Genomic DNA, 19,738 nt, shown 5'->3' on the forward strand with positions numbered 1-19,738 from the left:
ATTTTTAAGGCAGAGATGGACAGATTCTTGGTAAGCAAGGACATATTCGGTTATCAGGGGTAGGTGGGATGCAGATTTCAGGTTACTATCAGATCAGACATGATCTTATTAAATGGCGGAGCAGGATCGAGGGGCTAAAAGGCCTACACCTGCTCCTTGTTCATAAGCCCCCAGAGCCTGGGCCTCTTCATTAGTAGCTCGAGGTGTCAGCTGTGGCTCAGTTCATAGCACCCTCGCCTTTGAATCAGAGGGTTGTGGGTTCACGTCCCACTCCCGGAAACCAAGAACTGTGATTGTACTTGAAAGAGTTGCAATCTGTGACTGTTGATAACTCGAAAGAATTTTAAGGAGGTGTCAGCTGTGGCTCAGTTCATAGCACCCTCGCCTTTGAATCAGAGGGTTGTGGGTTCATGTCCCACTCCCGGAAACCAAGAACTGTGATTGTACTCAAAAGAGTTGCAATCTGTGACCGTTGATAACTCGAAAGAGTTTCATTAGTAGCTCAGTAATTACCACTAGGCTGCCATCTCCCAGGGGCGATGCTGCTGGAAGTTAACCCATCACCCAGTGATCCACCTGGAGGGCTTTGCCTTGCGATCAGCATGACATACCGCCCTCAGCCAGCCTGAATTCTCACTTTTACACACTTACTTTGAGATACCCTCGAAGTTTCCTGCCTGCCTCAGTAGCGGACACTGCTCCCAGTGGCACTATTGAGGATTCAGAGCTGCCGGCCCTCTGATCAGCCTGGCAGGATCAGGAGCCCATTCGCTGTCTTTAATTGAACAACAAGCCTAGAGGCAGCCAGTCAGGAGGCTGAATTGGTCCCGCTGCCTGCAGGTCCTGGCTCAGGAGCTGCTTTTTTCCCTGATGCTGGGATCAAGACACCCATAGTCAAATTCAGAATAGAGAGTCAGGGATTAGGCTGTTTTTACATTTGAGTTGGAGTAGGTGACATGGCATTCACACTGGTGGTACTGGGCAGTGCCCAGGCAGCGGAAAGGCATGTTTAGTAATTGACCATTTTTTTTCACATCTTGGGCTCATTTTCTTACAAATCTGTGTGAGGAGGTCATTTTGTCAGCTTGCATTTATGAAATGCCCTTGCTGAGAAAAATACAGAAGCAACTCTCACCCCATCAATCAAAGAACAGTGAGAACAGAGTCAGTAATGTGGTATGGTTCCAGGGAGGGGGCTTGCTTGATGGAGCTACCAGTTGTGCTAGGACTGATTGACTTGTAGCAATGAGGACCCATACTGGGACCCAGGATCACTCAATGGACTCTTGCAACTTAACTCAACACCACCTGTTCCTGTACCTTCATTAACCCAAATTAGCTCTTCTAACAACCCCTTACAGACGACAAATGTAATTGTGTTTTTGTTTCACTCTTACAGTAAACAACTCCTACAATGTTTAAGTCCAGTAGTCCTGCTGATTATTAACCTGTATCATGAAATATACAGGTCAACAGACGTGGATGCAATTCCTGTGCTTGCTATTGTAGTGGGAGACAGAAGCATAGTGGTAATGTTGCTGGACTAGTCATCCAAATGCTGAATCTAATGCTCTGGGGACATGGGATCAAATCCCACCATGACAGCTGTCAATCAATTGGTAATCTGGAATTTAAAATCAGTTTCAATCACAAGGAAACAATCAGCAATTGTCACAAAAAACCCATCTGGTTCACTAATGTCCCTTAGGGAAGGAAATCTGCTGTCCTTACCCGGTCTGGCCTACATGTGACTCCAGACCCACAGCAAAGTGGTTGACCCTGAAATGGATGAGCAAGCTGCTCATTTCAAAAAGACGGCTCACCACTACCTTGTCAAGGGCAGTTAGGATGGGCAGCAAACGCTGGCCAGTCCAGCGACACCGCCATCCCATGAAAGTTTTTTAAAAAGCCTTTTGGAATTTGATCTGAAGGACACCAATATCCCTCACCCTAATAATATCCATTTGATGAGGCTGTGAAAGATCTTTCCTGATAAAATGCTCAGTTTATCCCATACTTAACACAACATAGCACTTGTGGATCTATGAAGCCTTCTTTATTCATTGAATTTACTCAATAACCCATTCTTCTTCAATGGCTAGCAGCCTCCCTGTTTTATTTCCATATCTTTACTTAATCTTTTTTCTTTTAGGTGGAGTTACTTCTGAAGCTGAAGCACGGCGACAGCAACAAATAAATCTTCGAGGGTCCAAGTTCCAACAACGAGTTAGTGTGTTCAAATACAATAGAAATCATTGACTCATACAGCAGAGAAGGCCATTCAGCCCATCATGCCTGTGCCAGCACTTTGAGAGTCATGCTCCCTGCTTTTCCCCCATCACCCTGGGCATTTTTCTCTTTCAAACATTTCTCCAACACCCTTTTGAAGGATACTATTCAATCTGCTTTCAGCACCTCAGTCACCGCATCCCAGATCGTAATAATACACCTGTACCCCACACCCAGCCTGACCCCAACACCCAGCCCGTACCCCCGCACCCAGCCCGTACCCCCGCACCCAGCCTGTTCTCTACACCTGTACTCCACACACAACCTGAACCCCCCCACCCAGGCTATAGCCCACACGCAGGCTATAGCCCACACTCCATAACCTGTACCTCACACCCAGCCTGGGCCCTACACACAGCCTGTCCCCAACACCTAGCCTGTGGCCCCTTATACAGTCCATATCCCCACTCCCTAACTTGCACCCCGCACCCAGCTTGTATCCCACCCCCAGCCTATACCACACAACCTAACCTGTGCCCCACTTCCCAGTCTGTACCCCACACCCAGCCTTCACTAGACATGGAGCCTGAACTCCACACCCGGACTGTACCCCCACATCTAGCCTTTACCCTAAACAAAGTCTGTACCTCAATACCCAGCCTGTATCCCTATACCCAGCCTGTACCCCCACACCCAACCTGTACCCCCACACCCAGCCTGTACTACACATGGAGCCTGAACGCCACAGCCAGACTGTACCCCCACATCCAGCCTTTACCCTAAACAAAGTCTGTGCCCCTATACCCACCTGTGCCCCTATACCCGCCTGTGCCCCTATACCCGCCTGTGCCCCTATACCCAGCCTGTATCCCTATACCCAGCCTGTATCCCTATACCCATCGTGTACTCTCGTACCCCCACACCACACCCAGCCTGTACCCCTATACCCAGCCTGTACCCCTATACCCAGCCTGTAACCCTATACCCAGCCTGTACCCCTATACCCAGCCTGTACCCCTATACCCAGCCTGTACCCCTATACCCAGCCTGTACCCCTATACCCAGCCTGTACCCCTATACCCAGCCTGTACCCCTATACCAGATATAGATCTCACACTCAGCTGGTACACCTAAACCTAGCATGTTCCCTGGTTACCACCTTCATCGCCAGGCTGTAAACTAATAACGATTGAATATTTCATATTAAATTATTCCTTTTCTCATCAGGCTAAGAAAGAAGAATATGATCGCAAAAGGAAAGAAGCTGAAGAGCTGGAATATCAGAAGAAGAAGGAGATTCAGAGGGAAAAAGCGAATAAACTCGTAGAGAAGCAAAGGCAGGAGGAAGAGCAGAGGAGAGCACAGCTCCAAGCAGATCACTACCAGTGAGTTTCAAATACAACTCGAGAACCTTCACACTATAGCAGACCTTGACAATTCTGGGGCAAGTAACAAAACCTCAGGGATCATGCAGTAATAGTGAGACCCATCCCCGGACTTTAGGTGGAAGTCGATATGTTCAATGGATTTGTAGTTGAGTACATGCAGGGGTTTAGCTGGTGGGTCACTCTGGGATTAAGAGGCCCATCCACACTTACAGAACCTTTCATGGAGAGAGACAATGGTCAGACGCCTACTTTTATATTCTATTCTATTACATAATCATTACTTTCCCATTTATCTCAGTTAAATTGTAGAATGCAGGAAAGGAGACCATTTAGCCCATTGTAACTGTGCCCATGTTGTCTATTCAAATTCCAATCTCTGTTATCAGTTCAACCCTCTGCCCAGGAAGCTTTGCGTATAGCTGGCTACAATTCTCCTTATACCTGGCAGCTCCACTCGGCTGACTTAATCCAATGTATTCAGCAGTTTCTGTATTTGGCTCTTTTGTGTCATGCCTCGCACACTCACTGGATTAATTTAAACTTTCCACCCGGGTTAGAGTGACAATGCAAATTAAAGGCCATGCTGTTGTTGTCTGGCACACTGACTTCTACCTCGCAGAGGCTGAGCGCCAACTCTCAGACACTTCTTCCTACCTACCCCTGGACCATGACCCCCACTACTGAACATTAAGCTATTGGTGAAGTGGTGAAATAGTGCTCCTCAGCGACACTCACTGATGGCCGAGGACCATTCTGAGGAGTGCCTATAAATAAAGACCGGGGATTTGAGTGAGGCCTACCTTGCTGGGAGTGAGTGTGGACCTGCGGGAGATGGTTGCAAGCTATAGAGTGCCTATAAATAAAGAGACATGTCAAAGCTTTTCGTCTTGCACTCATCAGGACACCTCACAAGAATACCAATATAACGCAAGTCTACCTTCACTGGTCAATATACACGTTGGGATTCTTACAGTTCCACATGCAATAAGATTGGTTTTATCGGCAACCTTGTAAATAGGGCCCGAGCCATTTGCTCACCATGCAAGCTTGATGCTGAAATAGGGGCATCAAAGACATCCTGCAGGATAATGGCTACTCTGATCAGATCATTTTGCGCTGTATATCACGCAAACTCACGAACAGGCCTAAGGCAGTCACTTTCAAACCTGAAATGTGCCCAGTCAACCTCAGATTACCCTGGAAGGGCAAGATATCTCAAAAATTAGAGCAACAGGTGAAGCTAGCTGTTTCACGCTGCTACTATATAGTAGCAACACCAGTGGTATTTGGCACTAACCGGATGCTGCCGCCAAGCCAAAATGATGTTCTGCCTATCACACTTCACCAATCTTGACTATATTGGGAATAATGCAGCCAGGATTAGATTAGAAATTGGCATTGGTTTTTTGTCTGTGTTGCTTGTGTTTTTTTTAAACTATCCCAGAGATGGCTCATTCACACCATCATCTAATGTCTTCACAGAGCAAACCAGCAGTTCTTTCAGACGTTCGAGACCAACAGATCCTGCAGGAACTCACCCCTGCCCCCCCACTGCACAGTTCAAACCACATCCTGGGTAAGCACCTCAAGACAGAACCTGGATTGTTTACAAGCTGAGGTCTCTCTCACTCACTGTCTCTGTCCCTGTCTCCCTCTCTCACACTCTGGCTCTTTCCCTCTCTCTCTCTATATATCTCTCTCTTTCTCTCTCTTTCTCTCTCTTTCTCTCTCTTTCTCTCTCTTTCTCTCACACTCTCTCTATTAGCAAGAACAATTTGGAATTTAGGCTATTGACATTTTTTTCATTATTGCCTTGTGGAATGAACAATAATTTATGAGTTTGGACTCTTCACCCAGAGCCCAGTGTAACAGAAAATGTCTGAAGTTTAGTGATTATCTATCCACGCATTTACACTAATGCACTTATTGTCTGAAACAAATTGATGTCCTTGTAAAATTAGCACACACAAACTGTATCAATTGGAATTTCAACTTTTCTCAAGGGCAATTAGGGATGGGCAACAAGTCTTAGAACCCCTGTAAAAAGAAACTTGAGCTTTCAGTTAAAAGCTGAATGAATGACAGAACAAGATTTCATGTTTTAAGATGGTTACTGTAACAAATAGACTAAAGGCACATCTGATTAAACACTATTTTAGTAGGCAACTTATTCTTTAAACTACAGAACAAAAGTGTTTTTTCAGTTGTGTTAAAATCTACCAGGTACAAATTACACTGTCCTTTCAAATAGCCATTCAATTCTCCCAGAATTAGTCCAAAGTGATTCTTAGCTCCAACCATTTTGTTTCTCAGGCTGGAAATTCTAATTCCAGAACTCTCTCTTTCACAGCCTGAGTTTTCCTGGAGACTTTTCCCCTTAGCTAATGCCAGGCAAATCTTCCAGCCCCATTTTAACTCCCCACAAATCTGGATTGGCCAATCTAAGCGCAAGCTCCTAACCACATTCCGACACAATGCACCATGGAGACTTTCAGCCTGTACCCTCTCCCAGACCCTGGCAGACTAACATGTCTGTGATATTCAATCACATTTTATGAAAGCCTGTAACCTGATATCACAATGGCTTCCTCTGTACCCTTTCCCATCTCAAAGTCCATCACCAGGGAACATGAATCACATGAGCTTTGTATCCAGGTAGAAATGCTGATTAGCTATCTGTGAGAGTTCAACTTTCTTTTATCTTGGAATTAAATGGACAGGTTAAAGCACAACTGTTTACAACCCAACATTCTCAACACTTTTCTGGGACTTTGGAAACTCAGTCTATCCACTGTGAGCACACTGGCTGCTGCTATTGTCTCCAAGCAGAAATATCTTGCACCTTCTTCCCAGTAAAACAAAGTGGGCACCCTTTAAACTCTTAACAATCAAACCACCCAGACTTGCTGTCAGGTGAACTTCAGAACAGGTCACATAACTTCCTTCATTTTACCTTAAATTGAAGACACAGAGCCAAAACATAACAATCTTATACACCTCATAATTATAACACCAATGGCACCAACATCCCAGCAAACAATGAAAAAAACTCTTAATTGTTAGTGAATCAAGGATACTTTTCCACATTAGGGTGGCAAGTATGCCCAGCGTACCATGAGCAAGCATTGGGGATCACGAATATGTTCAAGGAATGTTTCCTGAATGTTCCATACTATGTTCTGATAGTATCAGAGAGATGCTTCAAGCATAATAGGGAGCCATTCAGTCCATTCAGCCTGTGCTGGCTATTTCCCTGAGCAATTCAAATCTAATTCCAGTCTCTCAGCATCAATCTCAATTTCCTCTCCTTCAAATGTTTTTCCATTCTTTTCACGAAAGGTGCTGTGGACTTTACCTCAACCACACCCTGTGGCAAAGCATTTGTTACTCCAACAACTCTCTGGTTTTGTCACGTGTCATAGAACCGTAGAATGTTGCAGCACAGACAGAGACCATATGGCCCATCATGTTTGTATTATCTTTTTGAAAGGATGATCCCATTCATCCTACTCCTTTGGTCTTCTCCCATAGCCCCACGATCTGGAGTCCGACTGTTCCTGTGTAATTAATTGTCCTCAATATCTGACTGAGACAGTTAACCAAACACACGTGATCAAACTCGATGTCCGACTGAGACAGTTAACCAAACACACGTGATCAAACTCGATGTCCGACTGAGACACTTAACCAAACACACGTGACCAAACTCGATGTCCGACTGAGACACTTAACCAAACACACGTGATCAAACTCGATGTCCGACTGAGACACTTAACCAAACACACGTGATCAAACTCGATAACCGACTGATACAGTTAACCAAACTCAATGATCAAACTTGACAACAAGTGTGAATGTCATAAGTTAGTTCATTTTCTGTCCAGGGTACGGTGTGGCACTTCTGTAAACATATAAACTTACGGTACAAATGTGCTTTCAAAACCTGCTTTCAAAATGTGTAGTTGGGTGTCCTAATGTTGAGGAAACCGGTCAAGTCTGAGAGCTTTTCTACATCTCCTCTATCCGCATGGTACAATGAACCATCCTTAAACCCTGAAATCCAGCTCTGTGTCTGAGCCTCACAGCCTGAGTGTGCCTGTGTCTGAGCCTCACAGCCTGAGTGTGCCTGTGTCTGAGCCTCACAGCCTGAGTGTGCCTGTGTCTGAGCCTCACAGCCTGAGTGTGCCTGTGTCTGAGCCTCACAGCCTGAGTGTGCCTGTGTCTGAGCCTCACAGCCTGAGTGTGCCTGTGTCTGAGCCTCACAGCCTGAGTGTGCCTGTGTCTGAGCCTCACAGCCTGAGTGTGCCTGTGTCTGAGCCTCACAGCCTGAGTGTGCCTGTGTCTGAGCCTCACAGCCTGAGTGTGCCTGTGTCTGAGCCTCACAGCCTGAGTGTGCCTGTGTCTGAGCCTCACAGCCTGAGTGTGCCTGTGTCTGAGCCTCACAGCCTGAGTGTGCCTGTGTCTGAGCCTCACAGCCTGAGTGTGCCTGTGTCTGAGCCTCACAGCCTGAGTGTGCCTGTGTCTGAGCCTCACAGCCTGAGTGTGCCTGTGTCTGAGCCTCACAGCCTGAGTGTGCCTGTGTCTGAGCCTCACAGCCTGAGTGTGCCTGTGTCTGAGCCTCACAGCCTGAGTGTGCCTGTGTCTGAGCCTCACAGCCTGAGTGTGCCTGTGTCTGAGCCTCACAGCCTGAGTGTGCCTGTGTCTGAGCCTCACAGCCTGAGTGTGCCTGTGTCTGAGCCTCACAGCCTGAGTGTGCCTGTGTCTGAGCCTCACAGCCTGAGTGTGCCTGTGCCTGAGCCTCACAGCCTGAGTGTGCCTGTGCCTGAGCCTCACAGCCTGACTGTGCCTGTGCCTGAGCCTCACAGCCTGACTGTGCCTGTGCCTGAGCCTCACAGCCTGAGTGTGCCTGTGTCTGAGCCTCACAGCCTGAGTGTGCCTGTGTCTGAGCCTCACAGCCTGAGTGTGCCTGTGTCTGAGCCTCACAGCCTGAGTGTGCCTGTGTCTGAGCCTCACAGCCTGAGTGTGCCTGTGTCTGAGCCTCACAGCCTGAGTGTGCCTGTGTCTGAGCCTCACAGCCTGAGTGTGCCTGTGTCTGAGCCTCACAGCCTGAGTGTGCCTGTGTCTGAGCCTCACAGCCTGAGTGTGCCTGTGTCTGAGCCTCACAGCCTGAGTGTGCCTGTGTCTGAGCCTCACAGCCTGACTGTGCCTGTGTCTGAGCCTCACAGCCTGACTGTGCCTGTGTCTGAGCCTCACTGCCTGACTGTGCCTGTATCTTAGGCCAAGAGCCACAGCTACAGAGAGACTCAGAGGGAGGCCGAAATGAAGAGGCTACAGGCGCAGAAAGATGAACAGAGGAAGAAGGTATGTGTAAACACAGAATCAAAATGCCTTCAGTGAGTGACAGCTTACATACACAACATGTTCCAGGAGCTTTCCAGCTGTCTTGTAAAGAACGGAATTACCTTCTACATCGAGCGAGGGCCAAGGGCAGGGGCTACCCTAAGATGTTCCTAGTGGGGAGGGGGCACGGTGTCACTGCTAGAGGTGATGTACTATCTGAGGAAGACATCCTTTCCACCAGAGGGATCTGCATCTATCAGCCACAAAATTGTGTTTTAATGTGCCCAGGTCAGCCCCATTGCTCAGGGGGAGCAGGATGTCCCTGAGGGAGGGAAAACCTCACCCTCCCACTCAGGACTGCCTGGCGGGGCGGGTTAGTCAGCATGTTGTAGAGACCAGGTGCCTCTCCCATGAGCAGGTCACTCTCCCAGGATAGCAAGTCGACCCACCAGGGCTTTGGTGGAGAACAAAGCACAGCAGATGTGTGACACTCAGTTGTGGTGAACCTCCGGTGCGCCGACGCTCCGGCACGGTGCCACTCCGACGCTCCAGCGCGCCGACGCTCCAGTGCGCTGACGCTCCAGTGCGCCGACGCTCCGATATGGTGTCGCTCCGGTGACTCCGTGGTCAGGATTGCAGCTGCCTGGGTTTCCATGTAGCTGTGATGAGAATGGCTCTGTGTTGCTGTGTAACACTCCGTATCTGATGGAGCTGCTCACATGGTCAATGTTAGATACAAGGCCTTCAAGGTCTACACAAAGCCTGGACACATGTTGGAACTGGATACCTAATGCTCTGCCACATTAAAACAGTCTCGGTGACAGGCTGCCACATGCTCCACCTTCCCTGGCATGCAGTCATCAACTTTCCTCAGGAGGCTGGGCCCTTGAACTCAGTACTTGAGTCCTTGTGCAGCAGAATGAGTCTCAGCCCCTGGTGAACTGATACCCTGTGGCACCTTACGTCCTTGCCCTAACTCCAGAACACTTGTGCCTGGTGAGTCATCACATGGAGACACTTCCTCCAACCACACTTGCACATTAGGCAAGGTACCGGTAATTTGCCTGGTCCATGCAAGGGTGAGATTGGATGGCCGTGTGTCTACTGCAAGGCTGTTCCTCCCCTTCTGTTATTGGCACTGAGGTTTCAACATCTACAGCAACTGAAATGAAAGAGAGGGGCAAAGGTTAGTTAGTACGGTGAGGGAGAGCAGAGAGAGATGGGCGTGGAAAGCATCTGCACTTGGTCATGCAGAGTGCAGGGTGAGGCAGCAATAAACCCTGCATGGTGTCTCCTCCAGATTTGCCCATTACCAGAAGCTCTGCTCTGTCACGGTCTGTGATAGCCAGCACAAGGCAGGGGGAGGATGTGCAGACAAACTTCCTCCCCCAGTCCCGGGCAGCCACCAAGCATTCTGCACCATCTTATACTGAGGAGAATGTCAGTGGCAACACCCGTGACAAGTTTGGAGGGTGTCACTGTCCTGATATTTGTCACAATGATGTTGGTTGCAGAACGTGTCTGTTCAGGAAGTCTTTGTAGTCTTCAGTCGGTTAACAGCAAGTCTTTATTAACTACCTGTAACAGTATACACATACAGTAAAGGGTACAGGTATGGAGCTATCTCCATCTTTAGGTCTTAACATGTCTCTGGCCAACATCACACTGACCCTAGGTCTGGGTCATGTGCCTTCTTACATCACTGTGTGGGCAGTACTGTAGGCAATCCCACATTAACCCTGTATATACCAGACCCTTCCACTACAGGACTGTGGAAGAGAGATGTGAGTTATGGGTCAGTGCTGATTCTAATAGCAGTGAGTGTGAGGATAAGCAGATTCATTGACTGTGGGAGAGTGAAGTAAGTCAAAGAGGAGAAGGTTGTGAATGCTGCCATTTTAATAAGTGAGGGTGTAAGTGATGCAGCTGTGACTTTATCAGAACAATGTTCATGCCTCAGCAACAAAGGTAAGATCATTATGTTTCTTCCAACATTGCAGCCACATCTCCCTGAACTGAAGTTCCCAGGACTTACTGAAGTAATTCATGTGTTTGGAAACCTTACTGCCTCCTGGGACAAGGCGAGAGTGTATACCGCTCTCACCCACCACTACATGGTACAAGGCGTTTGAGAACTGAGATGCTCGCCCACTGCCTCCGTCAGCTCCCTCAAGCACATGTTCCCTCTGCAGACCAAAGGCTGCACCTCCACATTGAGAGGCGAAGGCTGTCATGGAATGGCTGATGGGTGTTCAGCCAGTGAGCAGTGTGCTCGTGATGGCTGAAGCTTAAACTAGCTGTAAAGAAAGAGCAGACAGTGTGAATAAAGTGAGCAGTCTCAAACTAGCTTGTGACCTGGGAGTGCAGTCTCATTCAGATGACTAACCTGTGAGTTCAGGAAATGAACATCATAACTGTGCTTTCCTTTCTAAGAGTGAACTCGCAGCAGAAAAGGAATCTCGAGTGGAAACCGAGAGACAAAAATGGCTTCAGGAAGAACACAGAAGGTGTGTATTCTACATTGTACCATGCTAATAAGTGTTAATACTCAGATATTCCATTCTGAGTGAGCTTTGTCTGCAGACTCTGTGTAATGGACTGGATCTTCAAGGAAGATGGCTTTCATTTGGTCTCTCTCTCTTCTAAAGGAAAAACAAAGCTTTCTTGGATAATCTCGAAAGGAGGCAACAGTCCTCTGAGAATTTGCTCCCCTTCTCCCCTCCTTTTTGTGATGATGAGAGCTGTGAACCTGACACCATACCCTATGCCCCTGTATGGACCTCATCTGAAGATCTGAGGGAGGATGAGCGAGACAATCCTGGCACTATGATCAAAGGTATCGCCTGCAGCAACTCTCCTGTAGGTAATTAATCATTTTATATAAACTATCATTATCAATAACATTATAAACAGCATGATAACTGATCATTTCATGCAGCAAAAAACCCTCCATTTTAAGGTGGAAGTATGGTAATTAACCATAATCCACCAAGGACCGTCCATTGGAGAGAGAGACAGAGACAATTGGTTATATATGGCTTGAGAGGAACCACTCCACAAGCATGGGGCAAGGCAAGACAGGTCACCATGAACCACCACAGCTAGTACGGGGATTGAAGCACGCTGTTGGTGCACAGGATCTTTTTGATAGGCTTGGAAGCTCAGCTCAAGGTCAACAGGACTCCAAGCAGTCTGCTTCAGGCAGGGATGGAGATTAAATCACCACTGAGGATACAGAGTTTGATGTATGGCCAAGGACCGAAGGCTTTTATCTTCTTGGTGTATTATTAGATGAAACTGTGGCTCATCAAGAGGTGGATGAAAGAAGCAGTGAACCGATGGAGGGAGGTTGTGGTGAGGTCCAGCAATGTACCCGGCATCTGACCTCACCTCAGCAGCTAATATTGTCGAGAGGTAGCAAGTACTTGAGAAACAGGAGGGGGTCTAGGGTTGATCCCGGGAGAGTCCAGAGGTAACAGTGCAGGAGAAGGCAGAGAAGCAATTGCAACTGATACTCTGGCCATGGCTGGATAGAAAAGAATGGAAGAGGTTGAGAACTGCCCCATTCAGCTGAATGATAGAGCAGCAACATTGAAGGGGATGATGTGGTCAACCTTATCGAAATCTCCAGAGATAAGGAGGAGGATACGGAAGGACAGTTCACTACTTTGAAAAGGGGTGTTTCAGTGCTATGGTAGGGGAGAAACCTGATTGGAAGGATTTAAACATGGATTTCCAGGAAAGTGTGCGCGGTGTTGGGAGGTGACAACATATTTAGGGATTCAAGAGGAAGGAGGGGATGCAGTGGGACATTGTGGGTGAGTTTTCTGAGGAGGGGAAAGATGACGGAGGTTTTGAAAGGATCAGAAGAGGGAAATCTTTTCCGATGTTGGCACCATTTGCACAGCAATTTGTGTGGTGTTCAGGATTGCCAAGAGGATTAGGGCTGTGCCTGGACACTGCTACAGAAACTTTCACATAATGGATTTTACTGAGTTACTGCCACCATTCTCTATTGGATTTTGTTGAACAGGTACTGATTACAACTGGAATTTGATGAAACTCCAGAACTGCTTCCCTAGTTATGAAGTGTCAGTGCTTGAAGAGCTCCTGCTACAGTGTGATGGGGACTACACCAGGTTGATCCAGCTTCTGCAGTGAACAGATGAAAACTCAGCAAGTTGTCTTCAACCCAATCTCTGTACCAGATTCTGTTAGCTGTTGACTTAATTCATCTTTTAATTTAGCTATTGATTTAAAATGATGATACACACTTCCTGTGTCATAGGAACAGCAGGAGATCATTCAGCCCCTTGACCCTGTTCCACCATTTAATTAGATAACATTAGAGACACTTCTCTGCTTCAATCCCATTTTCCTGCTTTTGGCACATGTCCCTTACCTAACCTAAAATCTATCAGTTTGTGTGCACTCACCTACTGCTATTGGCTGTTGGGAAGTCATGAACCAGAGAGACTTTGTCCACTTGGTGCTAAGCAAAGATTCTGACAATTATGGCTCCTTAATTCTTTAAACTGAAGAATAAGGCCCAGTCAGTTAAAAATTGTTTCCATTGCCCAGGAAATGTCTTCAATCAAATGGGTTCTCAAGGAGAGAAGTTCAAGATCCAAAGGGTCTTTCTCATGTGCACATTGGAATATGAAACCAATTTGTGTGGCTTTAAAAAGTGACAATTCCTCTGAACAAGAGTCCTGTGTGGACTTGAAACGTTAACTCTCTTTCTCTCTCCGTAGATGTTGCCAGACCTGCTGAATTTTTCTAGCACTTTGTTTTTATTAAACATTTCCTCCACTGACTTTTCCTGTTCAATGTTTTTTGACCTGTTCTCATTTAAGGTGTGTTTCTGGATGGTTTTCACTATAGGCTGGCTTGTGTGAATCTGGGTAACAGGCAGACACCCCTCAAGCAAGGTTCCATGTGCAAAAAATGAACAATGTGCGCCTGAATTTCTGCTAAGTGTACAGTTTATTTTGTAGCACCAATTCAACCATTCAACTGATAGGGTCAGAAACCAAATCCAGGAGACAGCTGAGAATTGGAAGCAATTCCGCTCCTTGCCCAATAACATCAGAACACATCGGGATTTTTATTTATTGGGGCCAGATGTGATTTTGGTTTAAATCATGCTCTGCATTTCCTATGGTTCTTGTTCATTGGTTCACAAAGGATTAACTCCTAGAGAGAGAGTTCTGCATTTAATGGCCAGATTGGTGGCTCTGTTCACCAGTCAGATTGACAACACCTTCGCTGCCATTTCCTGCTGCCCCAAACAGACACTACCTGCCTGCCATCAGGGTTCCTGACACCTCAAGGACAGATGTCCCACCTCCATGTGCTGCCAGCCATTCAGAGGCCTGGCAGCTCTTCATTCCTTACAGTGCCAATAGGAGAGGTGGCCTCTGCTGGGACCAGGAGTAGTGCTGAACCCCTAGAGTCCAGGTAATTGGGGTAGGTTCAGAGTTCAGCCAGAAGCAAAAAGACAGAGGGCAGAGTCACATTTTAGTGAGTTTCACTTGCCTCTTCCACATAGCACTCTGTTGTCGGGCACCCTGAAGACTTGGAAACCGAGCTGGCCAGTGTTACAGCTATGATTTGAGGCATTCAGCCTCTTTAAATGATATAAATGAGCTACCATGCTTTGGGAGTGGGTTGGTTACCAACCTCCTGTCCCACCTCCATTAAAACCCCAGGTTAAGGCAGATTGGGTTAAGGGTTTTTTTGGGGGTTGGGAGAGGGGTTAAAATTACCCCTTGTGTTTCCACATATTGGTACTACATTTGTTTCCCTTCGGGTCAATCAGCTGGTTTGACTGTCTAGCTGGCTATGGTCTACTCTAGCCAGGTCCTTCAGAATCCTAAATGCAGCCATTATATCGCCTCTGGATCTTCCCTTTCCCAGTCCCATTGTTTCCAACCAACCCCTCTCGTACTTTGCCCATTCTTTAAGGAGGCTGGACTGAAACAGCAACAGGTTTTTTCAATACGAAAGAGATCACTGCTGAATATATCCTTATCTTTATCCAATGCCTTTATGTAGCTGATGCTCCTTAGACCCTTGGCAGTGAGGACTAATTAATTGATTAACTAATTAACTAACAAGTTGCAACCTGCTTTAACCCTGGCTGAATTCACTAACTCAGCAAAGGACAGGATTAAACGCAGTCCCATGGTCTCAGTATCATACATTTACATTAAAGAGGAGAGAGCTGGCAAATTCCTTTTGAGAGTGAATACAGAGATAACCTTGACAGCTAAATAGTGCAGGACTTGGCAAAAGAAAAACTCAAATGTTTAATTTACCAGTTAATTTCCCCCAGTCTTGTAACACTTCCTCCCATCATTTGAGATAGAGTATAGAGATGGCTAACAAGCCTAACAGCAGCCTGAAACTCTTAAAAATGAATCAAAATAAGAACTTCCACCCACAGTCCTTGAGGTTCTTCAGCCGCATGTTTTGTCACTATCCAATCATGTTACAGCTGTACAACTGGACCAGCCATTTTTTGTTCATCATGAAATAAAGAAACAGTACAGGTGTAATGCATTCTCGTTCACAGCTGATATCTTATCTGCTCTGCCCCATTTCATTCTCTTTGTCTTCACTTTCCAGGGGTAAAAAACATGTCCTACACAAATGTGTAGCCCTGGATCAAGAAAGGCCTTTCAGCCTATCCCCTCAGCAGACAAAGGTCCTATTATCAATCCAATTAGTTTAAAACCTGAGATAAAGTTATGGAAAATTTTGGCATAAAATCTTTTCATAAAAGATAATCATGAAAGACTCTGGAATAAATGTCTAAAGTACATTATTCAACCTGATGAATGAAGAATGTATTGCACAGTTGGAGGAGCTCTGTGAAAAATTTTGACTAAATTAGCAGTTTCAAGTTGAGCTTGGCTCAGTGATGGCATTCTTGCATCGAGATCAAATAGTTGTAGGTTCATGACTGCCCCCAATCCCCAAAGGATTTCAACACAAAATTTAGGCTGATACTTCAGTGTAATACTGAAGGTGTAAGGCATTGTTAAAGAGGCCATATTTCAGATGAAGCATTCATGCAAGGCCTGAAATATCTGTTCATGCAAAACATGCAAACATGCATGCAAAAAACCGCATGACACAAATCAAAGAGCAAGGTAGTTTGCACAATGTCTTGCGTGACATTTATCTCTTAATCTACACCACCAAATTTGATTAATTGGTCATCCTTCTATGCAAATTGGCTGCTCCATCTGTCTATGCTTCAGTGTAGGTCATTGACTCTGAAGTGCATTTGGAAATCCTGTCATCATGGAAGGTGTGATGTAACTTCCAGACAGTTAGAGTTGGCAGACTATTGATTTTGGGTCATTAAGACCAATTCTCGAATCCTTCTAATCTGTATAGCTCAGTACCATACTCACTGATTCACTGTGCAGTAATCAGTTTTAAACCAGACACCTGACACAACACAAGCATTGCAGTAAAATAACTCTCAGCTTTTAACTAAACAAAAGCTTTGGGGACAGTCATTCCCCATGGCAATGCCTTGTCACAGCCTTGTGATATTACACTATCTCACTTAGCATCTCCTCCAAATTCTGTGCCTCCACCATGAATGTGGTGAGGTTAGAGTCCACGTCACTACCGTTAGTCTTCATATCATCGAGGATTTTGATCTATTTGTCCATTTTAGTTTTGAATGTTTGACGTGTCCGAGGAAATTTCATTCTAAATATAAACATTCAAAAATAGTTCAACTCAATTTAGCTCAGTTTTAGTTGTTTTGTCTTCCATGCTTTAAGATTCAGTTAATGTTTCTTCAAGTCAACTGGGTCCTAAATTGAATGGAAGTGAAGTATGTGGTGTAGTAAAAGGGTGTTTGGGCAGAGAAGAGTTCATGTGGGCCTGGGGAAACAGTACCACCCACATGATGATGTTGAGAGTCACATGATGGGAGACTGTGTAGCAGAGTCCAGAAGGAGCTAGCATGGAGACAGCACCCACACTTGGCAGCACCTTGGATATGTATGTAGATATAGGTTACTAATAAACACTTAATGTTTAACCATGCAAGCCTCCTGACCTCTTAGTGAGACACCACATAACCTCACAACATGTCAGATACAACTAATATACAACAGGAATTAGTCTGGAAACATCACAGGAAGATTTTACCGTGATTAATTTATTCTTACGCTATTGAAACAATACTGGGCCCAATTTTAACTCACTCTCAATCCACTTCATTTACCCAGAGTTAAAATTGGGTCCAGTGATTCCTGGAAGTGAGCCAGCTGAGTTAAGATTCATACTGCATACTTATTATTTAAGGAATTAAACTAGACTTTTATTAGAAACTGACCTAAATGACTTTACTTGAAAACCAATGGGTATATTTTCAAAGCCCATAACAGCCGTTCATATGCGGTGACGTTATAATTGACACTAATGTTTATTGAACATGCATTGAATCTACTATAACTGTGCTCTGAAATATTTCAGCATTAAATTAAAAAGTCAAACTCCATGGGCAGAATTTAATGCCCTCCCCCACTGCAGGTTTGCCAATGAGAGGATATTTAATCAGGTGGGAAAGTGGCAGGCGTGGGCCCTGCTGCCTTCCCACCTCCCCCCCAATTAAGTCCGTGGCAGGGTGCCTGTGAATGGCATTCTTGCCCTGCTACCAGTTGAGATCCTAAGGTGAGTAACTAATGCCCATGGAAGGCCTTCATTCTGCTGCTCCTGGTATTAACCCAGCAGTGGACGGGGCAGTTCATGCACGAGCATGACAAGTAAAAACCTTGCAGAGTTACAGGCTCCAGGATGGTTCCCTGGTTCAAAGGCCTGATTGAGGGACCCAGCATTTGGGAGGTGGGGGACCCACCGAGAGCCACCCCACTTCCCTTAACCCTGCAAACCCCTTCCCATCATTACTCATTACTGAGGCCTGGGATCCAGCGAAGATACAAGGCCTCTGTTACGTGTCGTACCAGCAGCAGTGACCACCTGTTCAATGGAGCTCTGATTTGCCGGCAGCTCTCTGCTTTCACCCTCGGGGTCTTCATCCCAGGAAAGACCCACCACTGTCCACTTAATTGTCTGAGTGGCACTTCATATGGCAGGCCTTCCGTAAAAGAGGCGATGTGAGGCTGGCTCTCCAGCTGCCAAGTGAGACCCCCATCACCACCATTAAATACCATCCCACTCTCATCATTCCTTTTTTGCCACACCACAGAATCTGGATGTCAGTTCACTCCACTGTTCAAGAAGGTCAAAAACAACCTTTGGAAAAAAGCAAGGTCTTTGGCAGATCACCAAACAGAATCTGAGGATAGCCCATGCAATGAATTTAATTCGAAGGATAGTGTCACAAAGCCACTGAAATCATGTTTGCTCATGTCTTCATCTGAAACAGACGCTTGTATCTTTAATGCATTTATACTGTATACTACAACAACAACTTTCAGTTAGATAATACCTTTAACATAGAGAATGACCCAAGGTGTTTTACTGAAGTCTCATGAGATAGAAACAAAAGGTGAGCCCTAGAACAAAATATTGGAAGGGACAGTCAAAAGTTTGATCCAAAAGGTGGATTTTCTGAAGAGAAGAGGGAGGCAGAAAGACATGGAGATATAGAGCAGAGCTCTAGAGCATAGGATATGGACGATTATCATTGAATGGTTATAACGTGGAAGGACACCATTCCAGCTGGTGTGTACGTACTGACTCTCTGCAACAGCAACTCAGTGAATCACATTCTTCTCTTTTCAGCTTCCGATCCAATTCCCCTTGGAAAGCTGCGATTGAATTTGCCACCATCACACTTTCAGGCAGTGCACTCCCGATCCTAACCACTCACCTATGGTTCTTTTGCCAATCACCTTAAATCTGCCCCCTGTTTCTCAACACTTCCGCCAATGGGAACAGCTTCTCTCTATCTAATCTGTGGTCTCTTCATGATGTTGAACACTTCTATCAAATCTCTACTTCCTCTTCTCTATGGAGAACAACCTCAGCTTCTCCAATCCATCCATGTTAAGGAACTCCCTTATCCCTGGAACTGTTCTTGTAAGACTTTTCTGCACTCATCTCTACTGCCTTTGCATCCATTGTGAAGACATTTGAAATTCAATGTACATTTCCACAGGGTAAACACAAACTCATTGACAGTGACTTCCCTGGAGATATGAATAGCTCTTTCGTATCACACCAAACCTTGAAGAATGGGAGCCATTCTAGTTACACTGTGTCTCAGCCAACACAGGATGGCAGTCAGCACACGTGCAATGTACTGCACATGCGCAGAAATCTAGTGGCATCACTCCACTGTGTCCAGACTGCCTGTATCACTCCATGCATGCGCAGAAGCCTGGCCCATCTGTGCAGGACTGCACCCCCAACCCCATCCTCCTCACCCCTCTCCCCCCCTCCAAGAGACACAGTGGAAAGGGAAAGGATTAAAAGTCCTTCTGCAAGTACTAAAACACTGAGTTTCCCTTACTGTGACCATCTTACTGTGTTATTGGCAGTATTTGGCTGCATGCTGTGCAGTTTGTTGAACTAGAGCAATAGTTTTCTTTTCCCTTCAGTGCTTTAGGCACTTTAGCTTGTTACAATCTGAACGCCTTCTCAAGGCCCATCACGGGTGGACAAGGTTTGGTTGTCAAGCCAGCAGTGCCCTCGTCCCACAAGAGAAAGGGAAAAATTGGGGTAGGGTGCCTTGTGAAGACTGGAAGTTCGAAAATCTTAGAAAAACGTTTGAAAATCCTGGTACA

At 46.0% G+C, this 19,738-nt stretch overlaps 1 protein-coding gene across 2 annotated transcripts in view; it reads left to right on the forward strand.

Annotated features, from left to right (window-relative positions):
• Positions 1–13,774, forward strand: part of epsti1 (epithelial stromal interaction 1) — a 35,195-nt gene extending 21,421 nt beyond the window's left edge. Inside the window, exons 4-10 of one of the 2 annotated variants that reach the window (XM_078559608.1) lie at positions 2,153–2,226; positions 3,457–3,614; positions 5,100–5,193; positions 8,895–8,978; positions 11,391–11,464; positions 11,606–11,820; positions 12,991–13,774. In XM_078559608.1, the coding sequence (XP_078415734.1) occupies positions 2,153–2,226; positions 3,457–3,614; positions 5,100–5,193; positions 8,895–8,978; positions 11,391–11,464; positions 11,606–11,820; positions 12,991–13,118 (827 nt within the window). In that variant the 3' untranslated portion in view covers positions 13,119–13,774. The remainder of the gene's footprint in view (positions 1–2,152; positions 2,227–3,456; positions 3,615–5,099; positions 5,194–8,894; positions 8,979–11,390; positions 11,465–11,605; positions 11,821–12,990) is intronic. The other variant, XM_078559609.1, reaches the window with a different exon arrangement.
• The last annotated feature ends 5,964 nt before the right edge of the window (positions 13,775–19,738 follow it).

Source organism: Cetorhinus maximus, chromosome 16 (assembly GCF_964194155.1).
Source record: "Cetorhinus maximus chromosome 16, sCetMax3.hap1.1, whole genome shotgun sequence".
NCBI classification, from domain to species: Eukaryota; Metazoa; Chordata; class Chondrichthyes; order Lamniformes; family Cetorhinidae; genus Cetorhinus; species Cetorhinus maximus.